Source organism: Dermacentor silvarum, chromosome 6 (genome assembly GCF_013339745.2).
Source record: "Dermacentor silvarum isolate Dsil-2018 chromosome 6, BIME_Dsil_1.4, whole genome shotgun sequence".
In the NCBI taxonomy this organism is placed as follows: domain Eukaryota; kingdom Metazoa; phylum Arthropoda; class Arachnida; order Ixodida; family Ixodidae; genus Dermacentor; species Dermacentor silvarum.
The window spans coordinates 148,362,352-148,381,778 of NC_051159.1; the positions used below are offsets into that span (position 1 = coordinate 148,362,352).

General features: G+C 49.3%; 1 protein-coding gene and 1 pseudogene across 1 annotated transcript; both read left to right on the forward strand.

The window, feature by feature from the left end:
- Positions 1-303: 303 nt before the first annotated feature.
- LOC119456960 (estradiol 17-beta-dehydrogenase 8) lies at positions 304-12,703 on the forward strand. The gene is made up of 3 exons (XM_037718779.2): positions 304-505; positions 6,802-6,995; positions 11,999-12,703. The coding sequence occupies exons 1-3, from the start codon at positions 355-357 to the stop codon at positions 12,413-12,415; spliced, it is 762 nt and encodes a 253-aa protein (XP_037574707.1). The 5' UTR covers positions 304-354; the 3' UTR covers positions 12,416-12,703.
- Positions 12,704-15,086: 2,383 nt separating this feature from the next.
- Positions 15,087-19,427, forward strand: part of LOC119455178 (estradiol 17-beta-dehydrogenase 8-like) — an 8,923-nt pseudogene continuing 4,582 nt past the window's right edge.

Genomic DNA, 19,427 nt, shown 5'->3' on the forward strand with positions numbered 1-19,427 from the left:
CCAACTCGGCCTATTCTTGAGAAGTGCCTTTGTCATATTCGCCGCAACCTAATGGCACTTAAACATTTGTTTTGCTCGCTAATGTAGGCCCTCACAAGCGAGTAGCATGTATGCTGATTCTAAGTTACGTTGATGACCAAGAGCCCGTTCGCATTGCGTGGATAAGTTGCGATAACGCAGAAAGACTGCGCATATTGCGCGAAATTGACCGCAAGAAAAGATAAGCCCGTAGGTGCTTGATTTCACTGTACTATCTCAGACGGACTATATATATATATATATACACTCTTATATACAACGTGTCAGACTCGGGCAGTTTTGGGCGCGTAGTGGAACGAGCTTTTCGGCGAACTGATGCCTCTCACCGGACGCCTCGCTTTGGTTACCGGCGGAGCAAGTGGAATCGGTGAGGCCGTGTGCCACACGCTGGCCGATGATGGTGCCACTGTAGTCGTTGCCGACAAGCAGCTCGAGGTAGCGAGAAAAGTTGCCGCCTCCCTGCCAGGTCAGTAAATGAACGTGTTTCTTATACCACACAATTCGTTATTAGTGGTTCGTTTATTGCGCACTTAGCTGCATCATACGGCCTGTAATAACCGTAGGTGATCTGTAATAACTCTAAATTGGAAAATCAGCATCGTGCTATAATTTTAGCGCGGAAGCGTTGCGATGTGCGTGACAGAAATGGTAGTTGTGAGTTATGTGTGCGTTCTCGCATAAGGACGGTGACGGTGCTTTGTGTACAGGTGCGAGATGTGAAGCAGAAGACACGGTGGCAAAGCGCAACATTATATTACCATGCAAACGCAGCTACATTAAAGTCGGCGATTTGTTTTCATTTTTTCTTGAAAGTTTCAAATATAAGTGTGCATGTCTTTAAAAGTACACGTTATGGTTTTAGAAGAACCTGAAGGACAATGAGGAAGAAAAAGACGAAGAGTAATTGGCCAGTAAAGAAAAAAAACAACCAATACTATTAGTTTGCCCTAACGGAACTTTAGTATCAAGGCAGAAAGGATGGAAAGAAAAACAAAATTAGAGGCAGCTTCACACTAGTGGTGCGAAGACTGGGCAAACAGCGAAGCTGGCGGCCCCACCTAGCTTTATCTTGGTTCGGCCAAGCTTTCGCGAGGTTATGCTTTGAGACTCGGCCACGTTTTGCGCAAGACCACCCCGGATTCATCGACAGCCCAAGGAGCAACGAACACTCGCTTTTGCTCGGTTTCGCGGGCTCGTTACTCCGGATCTTTTGCGAATCGCCGACGTTTCGCCGCCGCTTCGGCGGCGCGATACTCGGGACCGGACCGAAGTCGTCTCGCTCGCTCTCGAGTAGCGGCGCGGCGGATTTCGCGCCGCGCTTCCTCTTCTTCGGCCGCCCCATCTTCCCGGCGATGTGCTCGGCGCGGAGACGGCGGGGCTTTTGTGTCGCCGCGGTGGCGACGTGGAGCTATACATCCCGTGGGTCAGCGCAGTGACGTCACGGCTTAGTTCCACCTTGCTCAGCTGCGGCAACCACTCCGCACGGCGCGGTGACGTCATGGCTCGGCAAAGCTAAGGCGAAGCGATGCGCGCGATGTGGCGAGGCTCGGCGCGGTCGGCGCAGCTGGGGCGAAGCGCTGCCAGGCGACGCATGGTGACGTCATCGCCAGGAGGAGGTTTTGCGGCGTACACTCGACGGACCATCCTCGAGCTTAAACAGCTACGCTAGTTCATAGTGGTATGTGGCATTGCGCTTGGACCCTTTCTGCACGACCACCAGGATCGACCAACATTTTGGCGTTACACCTGACGGCAAACGCCCAGGTTAAACAGCTTCGCTATGGTGGCCACCATAGCGAAGCTGTTAAAAGAAAAAGAGCAAAAGGCGCGTGGTGCTAGCCACCGAATTGAAATTCGGACACCATGCTCCTCTTCATGTCATGTGTTTCGAGAGTTTCGTTAATTCTGTAACAAAAGTAGGGAAGTGTTACACGTTTGTAAAACGCGAAGGCGAAAGCCTGGCAGCTATGGAAGAAGAAGAAGACGACGACGAACGTGCGAGCAGTGGCATGAGCGCGTCTCTGTGACCACGTGACGTGTGCACTCAGGCACGCACGAGGCACACCTTTAGTAAGCTCAACCGTGGAGGAGCCGTGGCTTCAGGTCTAAAGATGCCTGAAGCCAGAAGCCACGGCATTTATTTGTGCGACAGATTGTTTGTCGTTTCTTCTTTTTTCGATGTACTTCACACCCAATACTACGGTCATCATACAAGTTAACTTAGTCAATGCTTTACCCAAACTGGTAGTTTCATCCCAATATTCTGAACGACCTTGTCTGTGGGGTTTTATGTATGAAGTGTATCTCGCTGCGCACTTCCTCTTGGTTCGGTTTTCTACTGAGTATCTCTACACAGTCTCCAGAAAACAACTGTATGAAGATTTGATGTCAATGATTTTCCCACCTCCCCTTTACCGTTCTACAATCTCCAGTTTTCCAAGGCATGACATACTTCAGCGAGTCCTCAAGATGCCTTTACCCCCATGTACAACAGCATTTTTCTTTAAAGTACCCAGCGAGACATTACCTGTGAAAACTTGGTTGCAAAAAAAATGCATTTTTGTATCCACTGTGAATTGTCGCCTTTGCGATGTACCCCAGACTATAGAGCATTGCTTCATAAGTTATAAAGAAGCAATATTATTTTGGGATCTGCTTCAAAGAACTCTTAAGAAAGACTTCGTTTTGAATCAGCATACCATCCGAATCCGATACTTCATTGCACCCCACGGAGAAGACGTGCCTTTTGATGTTTTTCTTTCATGGACTACATAGCTTATGGAAGACTCGCATGTTGGACCGAAACGCTGAACCTGGTGTTTCGTCGAAATTTCAGTACGCTCAAATGATTGGACACTTTAAGGACATGTATGACTTAACAGAGTTTCAACCGAACTGGCACTACCTCTTGATAAGTTGCGTGTCGTTGCCACTTTTTAAAGTTCAAAGTTATACTTGTAGTTTTTGTGTGTGCACGGTGTGCTCAACGTGATTTCTAGGTCCTTTCTAGGCCATGAATACAAGATGTGTAGGTTAGTACTTGCACGTTTCTCGCGTATAGTATTTTCCCTCCATATTCATGATGCAATAAATACTATGTAAGAAAAAAAAATACCTCCCTCCACTCCGTGAAGATGGTCGAACAGCGAAGCTGTGTTAGTTACACCGAGTGTTACATGTGCGTGTGTTGCACGTGATGCAATTGCGTAAACCCAAGTAAACACAGATCTACAACACAAACTTAATTATATTGAAACGTTGCGAGGCTTGAAGAGGGAGCGACTTCTGACGCTACTCGACGAGTGTCCAGGGGGGGGGGGTATTCTGTAAGAGTCCACCTAGTGAACTGTCCAATTCGGTTGCCGCCGATTGGCTCCAGCTGCACGAGCGAGAAGGAGACTGGCTGGCGCCTTCTTGCTCGTGCACCTGGAGCCAATCGCGACAACCGACATGGACAGTCCACTAGGTGGACTCTTACAGAATACCCCCCCCCCCCCAATTGTCTGGTCAAAACCTGCCGAGCCGCCGCCAGAGGCATCGGCTGCAGTCACGGACACCGCGCGCGTTCGGCGCGAACGCGGGGAAACGCGGACGGCGTCGGCAGGAGCTCTGCGCGTCGCGCGTTATCCGAAAGGGCGCACCGCACAGAAGTAGTAGTAGTAGAGGTTGTGGAAAAGAAAGATGCATATTTCTGCAGCCCTTGTAGGGAGCACGGCTCAGCATCTGAGGGGCGGGGAATGGGGGGCAGATAGTAGGAAAAGTGGAAAAAAGAGGGGGGGGGTAGACGCGCAGAAACACCTTCTCTTATACCCAACGCCTCTCCTCCTCGCGCCCAGCGTGGCCTCTCCTCTCATTGGTCGCCTCCTCCCCCCCAGCGCGCGCCCTCTCATTGGGCGCCTCCTCCCCCAGCACCCCTCTTCTCCTCTGCTGGCCACGTTTCCTGCACCCCCCCCCCCGGCGCAGCTATCATCCTCTCCTGGTCATTCTCTCCTGGTGACATTGGCCAACACCTCCTAGACAGGTGTTGCATTGGTGGGCGGACGGACATAAGGACGGCGCAGCCTAGACTAACAGCAGCTCCGCGGTTAAAAAGTCGTAGGCCTGCGCGGCAGACGCAGCACAGTCACAGCGTAAGCTGGTGGAACGGTTCAAGCATAGCGCCAATTTCGGCACCACGCTCAACAGGGTCTTTGCGACAAAGTCTCTTCGCCTTGTTTTGACGAGAACGATCTGAACTGTCCGCCCGGCGTCGACGGCGAGCTGCGGCTTGTAATGCTCTCTGCTAAGCAGTCTGCTGAGCCCGATGATGCCTGGTTGTAGCCGCGCACGTAGCTTTACGATTCGCTTCTTCAGCAGCGATTCATACCTTGCGAGGCGACGCCATAACGTGTACCGAAGAGGTATCCAGAGACTATTACTAACTATGGTGTGAGCGCGCACAAACAAACATGAATAGATCACACTGAATGACTGCAGTCAACGACTGTCAAAACGCTGGCAGCAAGCGCATATACGCCGCAGCGGGCGAAGGTACGTGCGGTCTATCGCTTCAACGGAAACTGAGCGGCGAATGCACAGCGCATAAAGGTCAGAGCCGTGAGGAGATAAGAGACGGTGCGGGGCGAGCGACGAACGCGGTTGTTGGCAGAGTAAATGTGCGCCCCCTCCCCCCCCCCCCCCCCCCCCCCGCTCCCTCCGGCGCTCGCTTCCCGCTTCCTTGCTTGCGCGTGGGAGATTGAGTGCGTTCGCTCTCCGTGACAGCGTGCGTTCCCACACGCTTACGCTCGGGCATACGGCGCGCAGCGAAGATTTTATCTATACGGAACCTCACGGCGACGACGACGGCGACGCCGACGGCAGAAATCCGGTGGAAGTGTCCATATAATTGCTATCGCAATAATACGTGGCGCACATCTCACATCCCTTGTACCCGTGGCACTGCCACCGACCCCGTGAACGTGGCACAGACGCCGGACCAAATTCCAAAGCCTATTTATCAGCTTCCGAAAATAATCCCACGAAAGCAAGGACAATTAAGAATGGGCCCTCTGGTGCGCCAGCGATCGCCGGTTGCTGTCCAAAGACCGAGTTGTCAAAACATAACAAAATATATTATTCACACAAGGCAGTTACACACACCCACGTGCACACTTAGGCTAGACACAACACAATACAAATCAGATGGGTATTAAGAAGCACAAGAAAATAATTCACGACAAGCACTAAGAGTCCAACACGTAAATTACAAAATGAATAGGAACACTAAGTTTCCAATCGTATTCACCGTGCTGGTCCTGGAGTCGGACTATCTCGGTGTAGCTCGGGGCAAATCTCGAAGGAACTTCTTCCGGAAATGCAGACGCTCGATGAACTCGTCGACTAGCTTGCCGGGGAATCCCCTTCTTCCGCAGACGCTCGGTCTTCACGTTGCATCACTTCACCGGTGCGGACTGAACTCCCTTGATGATTCTCGCACGGCGGTTATTTTGTGACAGGCACGGTACGTTGTTGTTGATGATGAGGATCATGTTTGTTTATTGGAATCTTCAAAACGGGCTGGTGACAAATAGTCACCTAGCCTGCTTGAGTTAACCAGGTCCAGTTAAATGCAGCATGCAACTGCTATATGCAACTTACATATGTCGGGCATGCTGCGTTTGCAGGCACCTTAACTAGATGGCGCCACCATACTGGCGGAGGCTTGGGATTGTCTGAATCGCATCTCGTCGTCTGCGCCTGCTCACGCTGCGTTTGCAGGCGCCTTAACTAGATGGCGCCCCCATACTGGCGGGAGGCTCGGGATCGCGTTGATTGCGGGCCTCATCTGAATCGCATCTCGCCGTCTGCGCCTGCGCGGCTGCCTAGGGCGCACTTATAGGGCATTTTCCCGCTGCCTGATAGCAAGTGCTTGCGTGGCTCAGTGGTGAAATATCCGACTCCCGCGCAGCGGGCCTGGTTTCGATCCCGGCGGGGACCGGGTACTTTTTTTCGCATTTCCGGCGATAGCGGTTACGGTCACTGGCGGAGGTGGCGGCGGCGATGGACACCACCGCGAACCGTAACGGCTATTGGAATGAGCCCATAACAGCGTAAGCCATAAAAGCAGCCGTGGCTTCAGGGCAGCGTTCTCGTCTTCCAAACTAGGAGGCACGGGTTCGATTCCCACCCGGACCGAAATTTACCATTTTTTTTTCAAAGCCACTAATTTGTTTACAGGCACCTGCCTGAGAAATGTGACGTCAGTCTGAGCATTTTTAGACGTATTTTTACTCTTTGCGGCGTCGGCCATTTTTCGTCATGGCACAATTACGCCAAGGTCACTGCAAGGTCATCGCTAAGGGCACCGCCAACATAGATACCTTAGGCTTTCGCTTTAATAAAGAAATACTGAACTGCGTTCATGGGTAAGCCAACAGTCACTGTATCAGTCTTGAGAAACGTATTATTCCTAAACACGGAAATATAGCAAAATGATTCATGTCACGCCACTATTTCCGGATACGTGAATAGGGCATTGCAGTGAGATAAAGAGGTTTGACCTACGTTTTCTGCGCCAATGAAAATGTTCGTACCGGCAAAAAGCGGTAAATACAGTTATGAGTGAGCACCCTTTAAGTCTCAAGTAATGTAGTGTTTATCAGGGGTAATTGTAAATGAATCAAGTAATTCGCATCCAGGTACTGTTCACATTGGCGTCGGTTTTCATCCTCCGCTTTCTCTACACGGCTAGAAGCTTACCATACAACGCCTTATGCGATGCAGGAGGTGTGCAACACCAGGCTGAGTACGTGGACGTCGGCGATTCCTCGTCCGTGGAGCAGCTCTTCGGGAACATTAGAAGCACGTCGCCACTGCCACTCAGCATCGTCGTCAACTGCGCTGGCATTTTAGGTCAGGCGCTTCTCGTCGACTGCACCGATGAATTTTTCGACGAAGTTATAAGGGTCCACCTGAGGGTAAGTTAATTAAGCAGCCATATTTGTTCTCATGAGCGGTGGCACGTGGACGATGTGTGTTACGAAACCGCGCATGGAAGTGCGCACATGAAGACATAAAAGATGCTTGAAATTCTTTTTGGCTTGGAATGAGAAATTCACAGACAGATGAAGGCATGAAGTGAATAACAGTGGTCAAACAAGTAACCTTCCAGCGTTCCAGCGACACTAATTGTTCTTTTTTTTATTGCGATAAAGACTTGCCGTTAAGGCATAACTCTTGATATGTATATGTGTATTATATGTGTGCTGTGAGGCCTGTGTTGTGTATAAATTGAAGCAGTGTTTTGTGGAATCTATTATCGTGTATCCAGCGGTCATAGCTGGTTGTCACACTGTAGCGGAGGCCGGCTTGTAGTAGGAGACGCGAGCGTTCCGATTGTAAACCAGTACATGTCCATATTAGATGGTATGCATCTGCTTCCGTCACAGGGACGGAGCAGTATGGACACGTAGCACCCAGTGGTAAATGCGACCAGTTCCACCTTGAGATCACAGCCGGTGTAAAAGCCACCCCGACCCGAAGCCTCCTAAGCACAACTTCCTCCGCCCTAGTAAGGTGAAGGAGCAGACAAACGGGGGGATAAGAGCGCGTGTGTCCTGCCGGAGAAAATTTTTACGGGCTCGGAGCGAGTTAAGGGGTTGAGGTGGGAGAGAAATAGACGGAAGGTCTGGATTAGGAGGGCAATGTGCCTGCTGGTCAGCAGCAATGTTGTGAGGGTTCGCTGCATGGCCTTGAATCCAGTGTACCTTGACGCAAGTAGCTGTTTTTCTAGTCATAGTGTGTATTATTGTGTCGACCACTGTTTATCACTTTTGAAAATGTAGTCACTTGCATTTTCCCATGCACGAACGGCGTGCTTGTAGGAGCAAGTTCTTGATGCGACACGGTACTTCAACAAATCTGATACCCACAATGATGAACTCGAGAAAGAGCTAGGCAGAGACGCGGCGCATTTTAAATCACTTTCGCATTAAAAAAGTGAGTGACGTTTCCCTTCGTGAACGCGTGTGACGCGCAAGCGTATGGGTGCTATAGCACACACGAAGCTATCGGCCCTCGGTCCGCCTGGACGCCTACACTGTCCGCAGATCGTATTCAAGACAGAGCTCGCGCGGTCGTGCCATGCGCAGCAGCCGCCAGGGTAGAACGACTCCGTCCCGGCTGACCGTCGCACGCTTTCACTCGCACACACAGCGTAGGGCGCGCGAGGACAATGTTATCACGAGACGAACCCGGCACCTCCGTATCGCCACGGCCGGGCTCGACTGGCGCGCGCGCTCGCTTCTTACGGCCTTCGCATCGGGGCTAGTTCATGCCTATCGCCGCTGCTTGGAGGGGGGCGCTGCGACCCCACCCTCTTGCTCAGCTGCTCCCAGCCGATCTGTGCAGCGCGCGCAACGCTGGAAGATTGGGTCCGGCGCGCTTCTTACCTCACCGTGCATTCAAGAACAAGTCGCCTAATTGTAGAGGACTCGTAAATGGTTCATCTAGGCTTCTTATAATTGGATGCAGTGTAACTGTATTAATAAATCGAGCTTCTTTAAATTCACTGGGGCTGCATGCGCCGGGAGAATAGCTCTGCGCCATCAAACGCATTTTTAGGAATGAAAATAAATATTTATTGCTCGTATGCACTTACAATGGTTGCCATACTTTCAGGCGAAAACTTGCGGGCACAATAGCTCACAAATGTGTCTTAATTCACAATTACAATCTAAAGTGTTTCCTTGGCGACTTGTGTACATAGGGATTGTCGTTTTCTTCAGTCAGTTGGTTTGACTGATTTACAAGGAGTATTCTCAGAAACTTCTCGATTTGCGGATCGTATCGCATGACTGTCGTCAACACCTTCAGGGCAGCTCAAGATGGGAGCGCGTTGTAAATAGGGCTGCACTGCTCTTTCAAGAACTTCCAGTACATTCCTGCGTGGCAGGTGTGCGGAGGCTTTATCGAAAAAAAAAACGCTATTATTTATTTATATTTATTTTATAAATACTGCAATCACCATGCGGTGATTTTAGCAGGGTGGTACAAGCATAACGAATACATTGGTTTGGTATGTACAGAAAATGCACACGTTAATAAAGAAAACTGTTATTTGAATAAATACAAAGCGTACAGGTTGGGCACACGCAACGTTACTCTAAAGAAGTAAAACATTGTCACTGCAAACATGGCACAAACAAAATAATGTCACTATAAACATGATAAAAAAGAAGTTAATGTTGGCGCAGAGGCGACGTCATTTTTTAGCTGGTTCCAGTCCACTACTGTGCGCGGAAAAAAAGAATACTTAAAAGGAGTTGCTGCGTGAGGAAAAAAGGAGTTATAGTGAAATTATGTATTTGCCGAGTAGCGCATCCGGAGGAGAAGGCTACGATCTTTGTTATGTCCATCTTATAATCCCCCTTTATTAGTTGATGCTATCTTGTCCAAATATCTTGTCCAAAAGCGCTAGAAACTCGGGCTAGAAACTCATTGCTTGGGAACTGGTGCAAAGAAACACCGGGTGTTTTTTCCGGAACGGGACTTGCAATACGGAAGACAGCAGTACATCATCACACAGCAGTTATATACGGATGTGCAATGAACGGCGCCAAGTCTTGGCTGTGGCCGCGCGTACTAAAGGCTGTACGGCCGTCTTCAGGATGGATGGATGAAGAAATTTATTAGTGTCCTTTTGGGCGCGGAGCCCACAAATTACTTCATATTGAACGAAACTGACAGAGCACCGAATAAAATGCGCGGGAAAACGATCGTGCGAGCGCGAAGGCAAGCGCATGTACGCGGAGCAGGGTCAGGGTCGCAGCGCCCCTACCGCCGACGGGTGGCGAAACGTGCTGAGAAACTCTCCCATTGTTTCCCCGACGGGTGAGAAGGCCGTAAGAAACGAGCGCGCGCGCCAGTCGAGCCCGGCCGTGGTATCGCAAACAAAACATGTAGCAGCTGCCCGAAGAGGTCGCCCCAGCGCGCCTCCGCCTACCTTCCTCCTCCGCGACCCTTCGCCTCATTTCTCTTTCCCCTTTCGCTAGCCTGTACTAGAGTGTACTAGACAATGTATTCTAGTACACTCTACCTGTACTTTCCTCTAGACTCTTGTCACCTAGACTTTCCTCTAGGGGGCGTTGCTTTGCCGCGCGCGCGCTCTAAAGTTACTGTATTTCCTTTAGAGGAACTCTAGCGCGCTCCTTCGTACTTTCCCCGGCGCGCGATTCTCTTCACCTCCAAGCGCCTTCCTCCTCCGCTTCCTTCGCGGCTTCGAACAGAAATTCGCCGATTGTGCTAGCTGGCCGGTGACGCTTGCGTGTAATAAGTTACTAAGGCTGTGTTGCAGTACTCGCCGTAGGCTGCTGAAGAGACAGCTAAGCGCTCAGCGGCCATCTTAAGTCTTGTTTCACTGCTGACGAAGCCGGCATCAGAGATTCTTAAAGACAGCATCGAAGTTAATAACAATGCAGGGTACCTTGCTGTCCAGGCAAGATGGTGACTGAGCAGCCATAGCAGAATGCTTGGAAACCCGATAGGAAAGTCATTATGCGCTCGGACACGGACGCACACCCGCCCGTGCGCGCGCACGGACAAGCGTTGTCACATTTTCTAATGCGCTTAATGTAAACTACATTTTGTTTCATAGATTGTTGTTGTTTGACACACAACGAAGTTGTGTTCATCATAGGTTCGTACGCGAGAAAAGTTAAAAAGCAGCAACAAAACTGTCTCTTTCTTAGCTTTTTCTTGTCGACAAGATATGGCGTCAAGTCGCAGAGATGCCTTCCTGCGCATTCCATTACTTTTGCGCGAAGCTGTCAACGTAGACTGTCTCAACTCCTGGCCAGGATTGGAACGCACCCTAAAAATCACAGCGCATCAAACACGGACAACAGGAATGGAAACTCAGTGCTGTGAATGTACAACTTTGATGTTCGTGTTTGATATGCTACGATACTTAGTAATGCGACACCAAGTTGCCCAACGCTCAACTTTGTTAACGAAGGTTTAGCAGTAAAATTATGTTAATGGTCTCCTGCCATATTAAACGCCCTTTAAGTGCGAAAGCAGTACTATCCTACCAAACTGGATTTGCCTAAATGCCTAAAGAAGACAGTCGCTCCAAGTTCTGTGAAAAACAACGAGCTCAGCGACAGAGGCAGCGGGAGTCGACCGACAAAGATGTGGCCAAGCAATTGCGACTGCAACAACAAAGAAGACAATGCATGGATGAACAGCGATAAGCCCGACTAGCTGCGGACGTTGCATGTCAGCATCGCAAGGGCGAGGAATGTCTGCCTTTGGCAACGGCTGCGACTGCCATATTCAAGCGGGACTTCATCGAAAACCCGCTTGGCTTTGCGTGATCTGTGTGTGACATACTCTGCCACAAGAAGGACACGGACTGCGTCACAGCCCCCACATACGCGACCTTGGCTTTAGCCTTTCCCGATGTTGAAGAATTCTCTTCGTTTAAGGTGTGTAGTACGCGTAAATCTTCGCTCGCCCAAACTGAAGTGCCTTTGCACTCCGTGAGCAATGGGTGTCAATATCCGCTTAAGCCTGTCCACCTCCATCCGCTCAACTGTATAGCGGAGCGCATGATTTACCCTCGCATACCCTTCATGCAAGTGCGAAGGCTACTCTACAACATTGGCCAGTACGGCGTGAAATCACAAAACAGTCTTTGTGCAAATCTGCAATCCTCCTCCTCGTGTGTTCGCTGAGTAACCCTGTATGCTACCCAGTGTGCATGACTTTGCCTATCATGTATGGAACAAAACACCAGTTTAACAACGGCATCGCGACTGAAAATGATTTAATTAGCAACCGGTCAAACAATGGCCTAGCAATATTTAACTTGGTGCAAGAGATTGGCTAATTTGGTCCAGGAAAATGTCACTTCGCACGATATTCCCCGGTTGGTGCAGCCAAACCGTCTGTAATCCTTGATTTCTCATTTACATTACAGGGTGCTTTCCTGGTGACCCGGGCAGCGAGTCGTGAGATGATACGTACTGGAACGGCATTGCCCGAAGGAGGCGCAGCCATTGTTAACATATCAAGCCTCGCGGCTAAGACCGGCTCGCGCGCCTGTAGCGCCTACGCCGCAGCAAAAGCCGGTGTCGTGTCCCTCACGAAGTCGGCGGCGCAGGAACTGGCAGCGCACGGTATCCGCTGCAACGCCGTGCTGCCCGGCTGGACGGAAACGCCCATGACGGCCTCTCTGCGCGAAGAATTGAAATCTGCGTTCTGCTCACTGGTACCGCTAAAGAGAACCGCACAGCCCAGGGAGATCGCTGAAGCCGTGAAGTTTCTTGGCTCGCCTGCGTCCAGTTCCTATGTCACGGGAGCCGCACTGGAAATAACTGGAGGATGTAACATGTGATTTTGTGCCTCGAGCGAGAGAGAGAAAAAGAAAACGTTTACTGGCTTTCGGTCCTCTGTCCGGGGCTACTGGCTGAGGGGACGGGAAACTTAGAGAATGGTGAGACGTTGATGGCGTTGCCTATTTATTACAGCGAAGCTGTTTAAGGCTAGGGTTCCGTGCACTTTTCTTCTGCGCGAACAAAAACTCATACCGCCCTCTTTGTCGTCGTTCCAACCGCTGGCGTGCCTAGTTTCCTGCCGCTCTCCCGGGGTGGCGGCACCGTCGAGACGTCACGCGTTTCTCCTGTCCGCCGGTGGGCGGTCCCGTCGTGCGTGTATATAAATAAAAGCATAAAGACAAGCTGCCGTTCATTTTCAATTTCACTTCTCTCTAGTCGTCGAATATGATCGACGTAGGCGATTGAGAATCAATTTTGTGTGTGTGTGTGTGTGTGTACCGCCGATAAAGACCCACCGATCAGGAATAAATGTGCGTGTGTGTGCGCGTGCGTGCGTGCGTGCTTTCGTCACGATGACCGCAGCCGCCACTCAAGACAATAAAATGTGTTCGTATTCTTGATAAAAATTCTGTGCCACATCTATGTAGTGTGCTAAACAGCTTCAACAGTCTTCCACCTTCACAGAGTGGAATGGCGCATGAGTTTTAGGGGCGAAGCACCTTAGGGCCGAGCCTTGTACCTCGTCATCCGTTGTCCGTCCGTAGCTCTGGTTTGCATGGAGACCGCTACGGTGCACAAGGGCTGTATAAGCGCTGTATATACTGTACACATGTTCAGTATATATATATATATATATATATATATATATATATATATATATATACGGGGTATTCACGGTTACCCGAATGATCCCCCGGTGCTTCGCCCTCTCATCATCATTCACTTCGTGGATCTGCGGTGATTTTTTTGTTTGGGCCACTTCATGCGATAAGGTGAGCCGAAGGGTTGTGGCAATCTACATTATTGCGTCCACATTGGCTGGTGTTGGGTCCGTCAGTCACGGTCCCTGCGTGGGAGCAGACCGCGACTGCTACCGACTCCCCCAGAAAGGGGGCGTCCCAACGCAGTTCCTCAGGACCTCAATAAAAGTTCTTTGTCTGTCTGTCTGTTGCGATAAGGTGAGCCGAAGGGTTGTGGCAAGCTCCATTATTGCGTCCACATTAGCTGGTGTTGGGTCAGTCAATCACTCCTCCTGTGTCTGGGGTCTTCTAGGTAATGTCCCAAGTATACCGGGTGTTCAAAATTAAGCTTTACGGAATTAAAAAAAATATCGTCTGTGGCAGGTAGCATAATTCTTATCATTGAGCTGGGTTATTCGAAGAGGCGGACATTAGTAGCACGAGAAATCAAAACACATATTCAACTAATTAACAAAAATTGACCGATGAACTTCTTAGTTAATTACTTTACGACATTAATCGCAATTTACGAATTGTAGCTGGTGAGTTCGCAAGACGCATCCACTTGAAATAAATTTCCAGGATTCTTCCAGGAACCACCTAGGGTTCTTTAATGTGCACGGGGTCCTTTAACATGCATCTAATGCTAAGTACTCGGGCGTTTCTGCATCAAAACGTGGCCGCCGCCGTAATGAATTGAAACATCTATCTGCAGAACGCCATAGTCACTGAACCACCGCAGTGGGTTGTCCAATAGGTGGTGTCCAATACCCGATGTCTGTGACGTGTTTCCGGCTCCCACAATATTTTCCGCCCCATACAGCCAGCAAAAGTATAGTTCGCGAGGTCTGCATATCTTATCCAGAGGGCGCCACCACTGGGGCGTGGGTTTTGCACACCCCCTATGGTGCTAAGGTGCAGGAGAGCGCTTGCCTCCGTGTATCAAGTTGGGGACAGTCACACATCAGAGGGTGGATAATCCCTGTACAATCGCATACAGCGCACACCGCGCAATGCTAGCCATTATGAAACGAGTGGAATAGGCTTTTGTAATGGAGAAAGAGAGAGACAGATGCTGTCCTTACTGAAACATGGGGCTGTTTGTTTAATCACATTCCAGCTAGGTTACCTCCTAGCGGCGTTAAAGCCATAGTGCAAGGGTAAAACCCTGCTCACTAGGCGTCCGGAACTGCTGATGTGAGCATTATCAACAAATAGCTCCGTGGTGGAAGCAAGTGCTTTGTCTCCTCTGTAAGCCTAACATTTCTTCAACCTTTTGTGAGGCAACGCTTTTCAATGTGTCCGCATATGCCGACGTACGCGTAGATGACTTTCAAAGTAAGGATTGATGACAGCCATGGACGACTGAACTGGTTTACACAAAATGAAACGAGCTGAGGATAACTTTCTGTTTGTCTCTCTCTGACTTAAACATTTGCTATTTGATCATCATGCATCTAAGGCATGACGGTCAAATTTGTGCAAGTATCTTCAAAATGTTGTCACTTTATTTTCAATTATTTATCTCACAGCTTACAAGAATGATGTCTTTTTTAGCGGGGCAGGGCAGCCGTATCACTACATGATGTATAGAATAATAAGCTTCACATCTCGTCGGGGACGACCGCTTCATATCTCAGCTACGTGCGCTGCATTATCGGACAAACCGCCTCGTAGATTTCAAACTACCGAATGCAAAGATATCTAAGCATGGACGCACTTGAAGCAAGTAGGTCGTCTCGCACGCTTTGTCGTTAAAAAGGCCCTGCAATACCCTTGTTCGCCTTGTATTGTGCCTTCGAGTGCTTGCTCACTGGTCATTCAGACTGAGTTTTCTCTGCGAACGCTTACTCGAGTAGAGCTGCTGCAGCACGCACATGGCTCTCAGCGGACGTCTGGCCCTGGTGACAGGTGGTGCCAGTGGCATCGGTGAAGCGATTTGCCGAGCCCTGGCCGATGAAGGTGCCACCGTGGTCGTCGCCGACAAGCAGCTTGAAGCAGCAACGAAAGTGGCCGAGTCTTTGTCAGGTCAGCCGATGGTTGCCGATGCTAACTTTATTGTAGCTTTGGACATATAATCTGCACTGTCGGGACGGTCGCCTGAAATCTTCCTGGGTTGCTCTAAACTCCACTCCTAATTCACATGGTGAATTACGCCTTCATTCGAAAGAACCGCGTATGTGGGCATTATTCAAGTGTTTGTCGTGAATGATGAACAAACACTGCAGTTTTCGTTTTTCAGACTTGCTTCTGCGAGAAGTGTGGTTACCCGCTGGTGTAACACGGTAAATTTCGATTGCATTTGGGCCTGATCAGGATTAAGTTCTGCTACATGGTCACTTCCTATCGCGATCTTGCTCAATCCGGATCAAGACAATCGCGATCCATGCTTCGTGATCGGGCCTTCTTGATTGCGATCGTAGGCTGACGACATTTTTCGTTGTCCGCTTTGGACGAAATAGCTCCAGCATTGAACGGGAAGTAAAGCGCTTACGCACCACGTGTACGGAAAAAAAAAACAAATTCGTGAGCCATTCCAATCTGTGAAGGTGGATGATCAGCGAAGCTGTTTAGCGCACGACACAGAGGTGACACAGAATTTTGAACAAAGGTACGAACATATTTATTGTCCTCATCGGTGGTCATCATGACGATAGCTACGTACTCTCCATTCGCGTATCACCTCTGCTATAAAATTTGTCCGGCACGTAATACAATGAATGACTCATACCCCATTAAGCAATGGCTCATACCACCGTAAACGCGGCTTCCCTATTCCGACGACAGAAGAGAAGTGAAATTTTACGCTGGAATGATGAGCGGCAACGGAGCCAGCTGTGGAAGAAGACGACGGCGCTCGAGCCATTGCTGATGATAATAGTTTTTTGCATAACGGAGCCATCTGTGGAAGAAAACGACAACGAACGCGCGAGCAGTGGCACGAGCGTGTTCGCGCAGTTGCGCCAACGAGCCAGCTGTGGAAGAAGACGACAGTTGATGATGATAATTTCTGCACATGTGCACAGACGCCACGAAACCCCGGATCTGAGCCATATATACAGCTTCGCTGTAAACTTCCCCTTGGTCGCCTTATCAGGCGCACACTACGTCACGCACTACGTCATACATTCACAGAGAAACGTCGTTGTAGACACAGGTGGTCGTTAAACCGAGCTCCGAAGCGAGCGGCTATATGCATTTGTTTTTGTTGTTGGCTCTTTCACTCTCACTTCTTAGGGGATGGTTCTTCCGTGCGGACCCCATAAATGTCCCCGATCCTAGCCGTAGACAGCTTCGCTGTAAAAATAATCTACAATGTTGTCCACACAAAACGTACTGTTCTTTCTGCAAGTGCCAGAAGACGAAGTAGCTGTAAACTTGGAACGCGCTCAGATGATATCGGTGGCCTCGATAACGCTATTTTGTTCGCTATTTGATGTTGAAAGAAGGAGGTGTTCGATGAGCCTAGCGGCACGCAACATCAGCGCGGACAGTAACCCGAGCGTTATCACACGACTTGATGAATCAACGTCGGATGTTTTCATGCACGAATTGAAATGTCAGCAGTATCGATAAAGATATTGAGCCTAAACACACTGCATAACGGCAATGATACTTTATCGGCAGTGAACAATAGGGTGTGTGAACTCCAGGTGTTCTATTCATATGCACGTGTCGGATCGTTTGTAATCTCTGCGTCGTACGTTTATTTTTGTTCATTTTACAAATTTTGACACATCTTCCCTCGGCTCCATCTGCATCGTAACCTGCTTCCCTTTAAAGCTTCATTTCTTTCAAATTAAATGCAATACTCTCCTCAAGTTTCTCTATTGTGGGCCAAAAGCTTCCTTCCTCCGAAAAGAAAATTATTGCCGCAACTTTTACACGAAATGGAATGAATGAATAATTTCATTTATTGAAAAAGGGAGGCCTGAAGGTCGCTGATTGAGGAGGAAGGAGATAGGGAGGGGACGTAAGCACCCACTTAATCCCTCGCGCTAGGCCACTAGGAACACCGGAGTGGACTCACGTGGCTAAGGGATCGGGATGTTTGATTACATCCTTTTGTATAGCTTCAATAGCAGTATTTAGAAGTCACAGGCCTGTGCCGCGCAGGGAAGTGTGAGAAGCAGTCAGGGATCTTTGAATGCTATCGCGTTCTACTCTTAAAGGTGAAGCTAAAGCGTCCTCCAAGTTTTTCTGCAGCACACACTAGAGGGTCTTCGCGGCGAAGTCTCTTCGCATCGTTTTCACGAGAACGATCTGAACTGCCCGCCCGGCGTCGACGGTGAACTACGGCTTGCCCTGCTCTCTGCACAGTGGTCTGCTGAGGCCGACGTTGCCTGGTGGTAGCCGTGGGTGTACTATACGATTCGCTTCTTCAGCAGCGGTTCGTACCTTGCGAGGAGGAGCCATGAAGTGTACCGAAGAGTAAGCTAGGTGATCGGGATGTTTGATTATGTCCTTTTGTAAAGCTTCAATAGCGGTATGTGAGTATCGAAAGTGGGGCAAATCATCAAGACATGTTGCATGTTGGCTTTGCATACGGAGGGACAAAATGTGTGTATGCCGGGAGCAGAGCTGTCAATGCCCTTTCTCCGGTCGGTGAGGGTCTGCCATTTGTGAAATATGTGATGAGTGTTGGCCGTTTTGGCAAGTATTTTGCCAGCAAATATTTCCTGGGATCAGCTGAAGGCGAGATCTCTAAATTTGTGGCGAGGGGGGCATGTGTTTTAGTCTATCCGAGAGTGCAAGAGGGAGTGGGAAAACAAATTTTTATTTACAGCACGATCTGTAGCGCAAGCCTTCAATTTCCGGCTATATAGCAGCACGCCTCCCCTCTCATTTCCTGCAATACTGATATTCTTTCGTTCGTGTAGTTGAATGAGATTATGTGGAGCCACAATTGTTTGAATTTAGATATCAGGCAGCGCAAATATAGATATATTTTTTCACTTCATGACTGTATTGAACAAAGTTGAACTGTACCGCATTCACGAGACGTACTGCAGACCAAGAAGGTTTGCATGCTGAATGAATCTTCCTTTGCAGCTGATCGCAACACGTTGTACCTTGTGCTAGTTCTGTATGAACAATGCGAACTCGAAAAAAAAAAGAAGTAGATCCCTGAATGGCCGGGTATCCCAGAAACATAACAATTACAGCCCAGCGAATAAGAAAGGTAGAAAAGTGAAACAGTGACAGTGGAAAGAAAAAAATAATGCGGATCCCACGCACTGTGGGAAGCGATGTAAGCGAAGTTTTATGTGCTATTTGCTTCGACTGAGGATAATTAGCGGGGATGTTGACGGCGAATCTTTAATTTCTTCAGCATTTAGTGCACTGAAAGAGTGATGAGTTGATGCTAAGCGTTACCTTGCGTGCACAACTGCGGTTTGTCTGTGTAGTTCACAGAACAACACAGCGAGACGTGTTTGCTTGAGGCGTTGTTGTGCGCCATTGTTCATAACCTTCGCGGAGGTTAACATTGTCATTACCTCACATGGCACATCGCATCGTGGCAGAAGTGTTGAACTTTAGTTTAGCAACGAGGCTGTATGTGGCCAAAACGGCAATCGGATTGTGAAGCAGGGCGTAGTGACGGATTCCGGATTAATTTTGGTCCCCTGGTTTTTTTTTAACATGCACATAAATTCAAGTGAACAAAACTTTTCTACTATGTCCACCTCTTTGAAATGCGGCTGCTGCGGTCGGGAATCGAACCCGCAACCTTGAGCAACGCAGTAGCCGCAAAACTACCGTGGCGTGCACAGAAGTGTTGATTTGACGTGCGGCCGCCTCCGTAGCGTCGCCTAGACGCTACGGTGCTTTAATGCGGCTTTGCGTCAGCACCCCCTGGGTCAATTGCCCACTTGACAAATTTGCACGGTGTTTATTTTTCGGAAATAGCAGGTACTTACCATACCGCACCTTGAGCGTAAATTTATTCAGTTTGTCCGCAACCGCTGTCGTCTCTAGTAGTAGCGTTCCCTTGCCTTCCAACGTCGCTTTTTCCATCCTCCCCCCATATTTGGGAACCGCGAACAAAGAGTGGCAAGGCTGTTATTAATTCGTTTCATGACTGCGTCGGTTCTACCCATTATCTGCCTCC

Bases quoted from the DNA above. Each gene is read 5' to 3' on its own strand.
- LOC119456960 (XM_037718779.2), top strand. From the start codon at position 355: ATGCCTCTCACCGGACGCCTCGCTTTGGTTACCGGCGGAGCAAGTGGA. The intron at 506-6,801 runs GTCAGTAAATGA...TATGCGATGCAG, and splicing joins AGTTGCCGCCTCCCTGCCAG to GAGGTGTGCAACACCAGGCT. The intron at 6,996-11,998 runs GTAAGTTAATTA...TTTACATTACAG, and splicing joins TTATAAGGGTCCACCTGAGG to GGTGCTTTCCTGGTGACCCG.